At 60.3% G+C, this 5,719-nt stretch overlaps 2 protein-coding genes across 2 annotated transcripts; one reads left to right on the top strand and one right to left on the bottom strand.

Moving 5' to 3' along the window:
* The first annotated feature begins 286 nt into the window (after positions 1-286).
* Positions 287-2,922, top strand: SLC25A11 (solute carrier family 25 member 11). Its single transcript, XM_008639846.2, has 7 exons — positions 287-458; positions 702-908; positions 1,011-1,101; positions 1,354-1,444; positions 1,537-1,636; positions 1,750-1,801; positions 2,223-2,922. The coding sequence occupies exons 1-7, from the start codon at positions 307-309 to the stop codon at positions 2,376-2,378; spliced, it is 849 nt and encodes a 282-aa protein (XP_008638068.1). The 5' UTR covers positions 287-306; the 3' UTR covers positions 2,379-2,922.
* A 114-nt stretch (positions 2,923-3,036) lies between these two features.
* Positions 3,037-5,718, bottom strand: PSMB6 (proteasome subunit beta 6; the record flags this gene model as incomplete). The annotated part of the gene is made up of 6 exons (XM_017742367.1): positions 3,037-3,255; positions 3,476-3,614; positions 3,919-4,048; positions 4,128-4,259; positions 5,189-5,256; positions 5,677-5,718. Coding segments are annotated over 6 exons (654 nt in total), but the record flags the coding sequence as incomplete, so codon positions are not given.
* Position 5,719: the final 1 nt, after the last annotated feature.

Genomic DNA, 5,719 nt, shown 5'->3' with positions numbered 1-5,719 from the left:
CCGCAGCCTCCCCAATTCTTTCTGAGTCCCTCAAATGCTCCCCAAGCCCCCTTCAGACCCCCCCAAGCCCCAGTGCCCTGCAAAATCAATTCAAACCCACTGAACCCTTTCAAACCTCCCGAAATCCCATCCAGCTCCCCGCAAGACTTCCCTGTGCCCCCCGCCAGAGATCCCCAAAACTCCTTCAGACTCCCTCCTCACCCCAGGTTTCCTCCGAGAGGGCTGTGGGTGGATTTGGGGGGCTGTGGAGAGCGGTGTGAGTATTTTTGGGGTCCCCCTGATCCTCCCTGACCCCCTTTCTTTAGGATGGGGGCCACAGTCTTCGTGCAGCCCCTGGACTTGGTGAAGAACCGGATGCAGTTGAGCGGGGCCGGGGCCAAGGGCCGTGAGTACCGGACGTCCCTGCACGCCCTGGGGTCCATCCTACGCCACGAGGGACTGAGGGGCATCTACACGGGGTACGGGCCCTCCAAAACACCCTGCAACCACCCTGAACCTCCAATTCCCTGGGACATCTCTTGAACCCCCAAACCCCACGTCCCTGGACACCCTGGGGTCCATCCCATGCTACAAGAGGTTGCCGGTCATCTACGTGGGGTACAGACCACCCAAAACCTCAAAACCCCAAGCATCTGCAAGCTTTGTGACCCTTTCCTGCCCTCCCATTTTTGGGACCCCTGCCATTCTCTGTGTTCCCCCAGGCTCTCGGCAGGGCTTCTTCGCCAAGCTACCTACACCACCACGCGCCTGGGCATCTACAGCGTCCTCCTGGAGCGTTTTGGGGGGGCTGATGGGACCCCCCCTCCGTTCCTGGCCAAGGCAGCCATGGGCATGACAGCAGGAGCCGCGGGGGCCTTCGTGGGGACCCCAGCTGAGGTGGCCCTCATCCGCATGACAGCTGACGGCAGGTGAGCCCCAAATTCTCCAAAAAATACCTGTGCCCCCTTCCACCCCTCCCCCCCAAGTATGCTTTTTTTACCAAAATTCCTTTCTTTTGCCCCAAATCCCAGGCTGCCCCCTGGTGAGCGCCGCGGGTATCGCAATGTGTTCGACGCCCTTGTGAGGATGGCAAGGGAGGAGGGGGTGCTCACGCTGTGGAGGGTAGGTGGGGGCTGGGGGACCCTGAGATCCTCCATGACTCCCCTGCTGCCTTCCCAGGGGTGCAGGGGCTGGCCTCACGCTATGGGGGGGAAGCCGGGTGTCCCCCACACTCCCGCCTCCCACCCCAGTTCCGTATCCCTGCTGTGGTGAGGGAGGAGAGCGGGGTCTGGGGGGGAAAGCGGGGATGCAGGGGGCGATGTGGTGGGGTCTAGAGGTGCACAGGACTCACCCAACCACCCCATTTTCTCCCAGGGCTGTATTCCCACCATGGCCCGTGCCGTGGTGGTCAACGCTGCCCAGCTTGCCTCCTACTCCCAGTCCAAACAATTCCTGCTTGACTCTGGTGAGTTCAGGGTGGGGGTCTGCCGTGGGGAAATCCCAAATCCTGGGGCCGTCTCCCCCCCATTCCCCTTTGATGTTTTGGGGTGCCCCCAGGGCATTTCCGCGATGACATCCTGTGCCACTTCTGCGCCAGCATGATCAGTGGGCTGGTGACCACGGCCGCCTCCATGCCCGTTGACATCGTCAAGACCCGGTGGGTTCATTTTGGGGGGGGGGTCCCCCGCTCCCCTTTAGATAATCACAGATGTGACACGTGGTCACTCCACTCCAAAACGTCGTGGTTTGCCCCTAAATTTTTCCCAACAGGATCCAGAACATGCGGACAATAGATGGGAAACCCGAGTACCGCAACGGGCTGGTGAGTGAGCAGGGTTTAGGAGGGCTACACCGTTTGGGAGTCCCCAACAATTTAGGAGGGGCTCCTCTGTCAATTTTGGGAGGAGTCCCCTTTCATGCGGGGGGTTTCACACCATGTTGGGGGTGTTCCACATCATTGGAGGTGGCGGAGAAATTCAGGTCATTTTGAGGAGATGCCCGTAATTTTGGGGAGCTCTCCCCTGGCATTTGGGGAAGGCTCCCCACTATTTTGGTGGGGTGGGGATCCCTCATTTTTGGAAGGTTTCTCATAGTTTTGGGAGGATTCCCTATCATTTTGAGGGTGTGCGTGTTATTTCAAGAAAGCTCCCCATCCTTTTGGGAGAGCATCCATGTTGTTTTTCAGAAGGTTTCTCCGTATTTTGGGGGTCCCCCTGACATACTGCTCTTCCCCCCCCCCGCAGGATGTGCTGCTGAAGGTGGTGCGGTATGAAGGCTTCTTCAGCCTCTGGAAGGGCTTCACCCCCTACTATGCCCGCCTGGGCCCCCACACCGTGCTCACCTTCATCTTTCTCGAGCAGATGAACAAGTGGTACCAGCGGCTCTTCCTCAGCGCCTAACACCCCCCTCCCCCCAGTGGGTGGGGGGGTTGGGGGGATCCAACCCGATCCTGTGGGTTCTGTAGGGGCACCCGACCCCCCACGAAGGGGCTTTGGGGGGGGTCTGACCTCTCCCTTAGGTGCTCTGGGGAGGTGGCTCTATAGGAGTGCCTGGCCCCCGTCAAGGCTATGAAGTGGCCCTGGGGCCCTGTGGAGGGGTCTTGTGCCCTGTAAGGGTGCATGACCCACTCCTTGGGGCTATAGGGATCCCTGGGGCTCTATGAAGGGGCCCTGGGCCTGACAGGGGTGCTGGATCCCGCCCACGGGGACAACAGGGGATGCCTTGTCCCTATGGGGCAGCCCTATAGACAGTGTAGGGCACCCTCCCCCTGTGCTCCCCTCCCGCCCCTCTGGGGGTTTTGTTACCAGCCAATATCAAGTTCAAAATGCGGGGCAGGAGCCCCCCCAGATTCCGCCTCCTTCTCTTCCCCCAGCACCCTCGACCTTGTGCTTTGTTAATGAATCATGGATCGTGATCATATAATTAAAGCAAGACCTACAGACATTGGGGGGTGCTTTATCTCTGTCGCACCAGGGACGGGGTCTGTGTCTGTCGCACTGTGGGTGTGGCCTCACCCCGATCAGGGGTGACAGGAGGGGATGCCAAAGCCGGACCCCAAGAACATCCAGCAGAGGCAGCGGAGCCATTTATTGTTTCCCCCACCAAATTCGGGGGTCCCAGGAGGAGCTCTCCCTCAGACAGGCGGGCCACCATCACCCCAGGGCAGGTCAGAGCCGGCCAGGACTGTCCGTTCCACCCCCTCCTCGGTGATGGCCGCCAGCCTGATGACGCCTCCGCTGGAGCCGTCCCGCACCATCGCCAGGGCCAGCGCTGGGGGAACATGGGTCAGGGACCCCCAAAGACCTTCGTGTTCCCAAATCCCCCTCTGGGACACTCCAAAACCCCTCAGCACTGCCCAAACTCCTCTGTGCCCCCAAATCCTCTTCCAGGACCTTCCAAACCCTTCCGTGTTCCCCAAATCCACTCCCGGGCCACCCCCAAACCCCTCGATGCCAGCCACACTCCTCTGTGCCCCCAAATCCTTTCCCAGGATCCCCAACGAATTCCTGGCACTGGGAGCGGCTCATCCCAGACCGGAACGTGGCGTCCAGGAATCCATAGATGTAGGAGCTGCCCGAGCCCCCCACGGCGAAGGGGGGGCGCAGAAGGAGCCCTCCCATTGGCACCATGTATGCCTGGGGGGCACAGAGGGGGCTGTAGGGTGCTGTGGGGCAAAGGAGGGGGCTGTGCGGCACTAAGGGGGGACTGAAGGGCAGAAGTAGGTGCTGTGGGGCAGAGAAGGGGATACCGGGAGGCAGAAGGAGACGTGGGGCAGAGCGAGACACTCCCAGACGGAAAAAAGGATATTATGGGACAGAAGGAGGGACGCTCCAGGGCAGAAAGGAGAACACTCCAGGGTGGAAACAAGGACATGCTCGGGCAGAAAGAGGAATGCTGCAGGGCAACAAAACTGGGACACCGGGACTGAAGGGAGCGCACCTGTCCCCCCCTCCGCGGGTCCCAGCCAGCGACAATGATGCCGGCGCTGAGCTCCTCACGGTACCGGTAGCAGCTCTGCTGGAAGAGGCGGGCGGCCGTGCGCACCCGCGGCGGCTCCTCCAGCTCCACGCTGTGGGGCAGGGCCAGGTGTGGGGCCGGGGGTTGGCCCCACAGCCCCCCCGGCCCTGCCCCACGCCCACGGGGGATACCTGTGGAAGGCCAACTGATAGGCCACGGCGTCGGCCACGGCCTGCGTGTCGGCTGCCGAGCCCGAGCGGCAGCAGAAGATTCGGTCGTGGACGGGGGTCAGTTTGTCCGTCACCCGGTTGGCCACATAGGACCTGCGGGACACCGTGGTGATGTCACCTCCACGGCCCCCCGGCAGCTGGAGGTGACACCACAGCAACAGGCACTGGGTGACAGCAGCGTGATATTACTGTAACAACCCCCCAGGGTGACACCGCAAGAGGAGCGACGAGCTGGAGGTGCTGAGAAACCCCCGGAAAGCAGGCGTCGGTCCCAAAAAGATGCCGGAATTTCATTGGGCACAAAGCGCTGGGTTTTACAGGCAAGGGACTTAGAAATGTGGCATTTGCTGTGCCAATGAGCAAAAAAAAAAAAATAGGGCAGGAAATCCCAGAAAGCCCGGGATAAGCCCCGGGAAACGCTGGGAAACGGATTTTATAAGATTACCAGGATGGAATCAATAAAAATAATTCAGGTTTTGCTCAAAGATCTGAGGCATCGGAAAGAATTTTTCCATATAATGGACTCAAACTTATAACAATGATAGTGTGGGAAGCGTCCCATATTTTACAGATGAATTGAGAATTATGGGACAGAGAAGGATTTCAGGAAACCCTTTGGATTGGGCAATTTTAACACACGGGATTTAAATCAAATTTTTACCACCACACCGGGGAATGGTTCTCTGGGATTTGAGAGCTCCCCTGAAAAGAGGAAAAATGGTTTGAAAAATGGGATCCCTGGAGAGAAATCCAAAGACTGGGACCGAGAACACAAGCTTCAACCTGAGAATGCTTTTGCAGGACTTATTCCACATAAATAAAGGATTCTTAGCTGATTTTGGTGATGGAAAATGCCTGTCAGGTGTGACATTGATACCTGAGACATCTGGGACCCTGCCCACAGCTTTAGGGGTGGCTTCCCAGTGACGTCACGGTGACGCCATGACAAGAGTGACAACCCCATGACAGGATCCGGGACTCCCCGTGAGGTCACTGAGGATGTCACGGCCCGTGGCGCTCACCCGGTGGTGGTTCGGGAGTCGGCCCCGATGACGACGCCTCCATCGAACTCCACGGCCATGATGGTGGTCTGGGGGGAGGGAAGGGAGGGGCTGCGCTGCGAGTCCCTGCCCCACAGCAGCCCCTGCCCCGCAGAAACTACCCCGCGCCCCACAGAAACCCCCTTCCCGCAGAACTCCCCGACACACAGCAACTCCTCCCTCCCCAGAGAAACCACCCCGTGCCCCATAGTACCCCCCTCCGGGGGGTCCCTCTGACCCATATTCCCCTTCCCGCACCCTTTGGGAAACTCTCCGCTCCGCCAGCCCCTTCTGCCCCGTACCCAGCCCCAAGTCCAGCCTCAGCCACACATCGGAGACCCTCTGCCCCCCAGCCCGCCCCCTCCACCCCGTGGCGGGTTCTCCTGGGCCGTAACATCTCCATCCCTCCTCGCCCATCGCGAGTCCGCAGCGCTCCAAGTGGGTCCCCCGCCGCCCCTCGGCCCACTCACGCCGGTGCTGACGGGCTCCGCCGTCCCCTCCCGGTGCCGCCCG

Source organism: Corvus brachyrhynchos, unplaced genomic scaffold, assembly GCF_000691975.1.
Source record: "Corvus brachyrhynchos isolate BGI_N302 unplaced genomic scaffold, ASM69197v1 scaffold348, whole genome shotgun sequence".
NCBI lineage: Eukaryota > Metazoa > Chordata > Aves > Passeriformes > Corvidae > Corvus > Corvus brachyrhynchos.
Note: the sequence above shows the minus strand (reverse complement) of the source record. Positions and strands in the feature narration are given on the sequence as shown.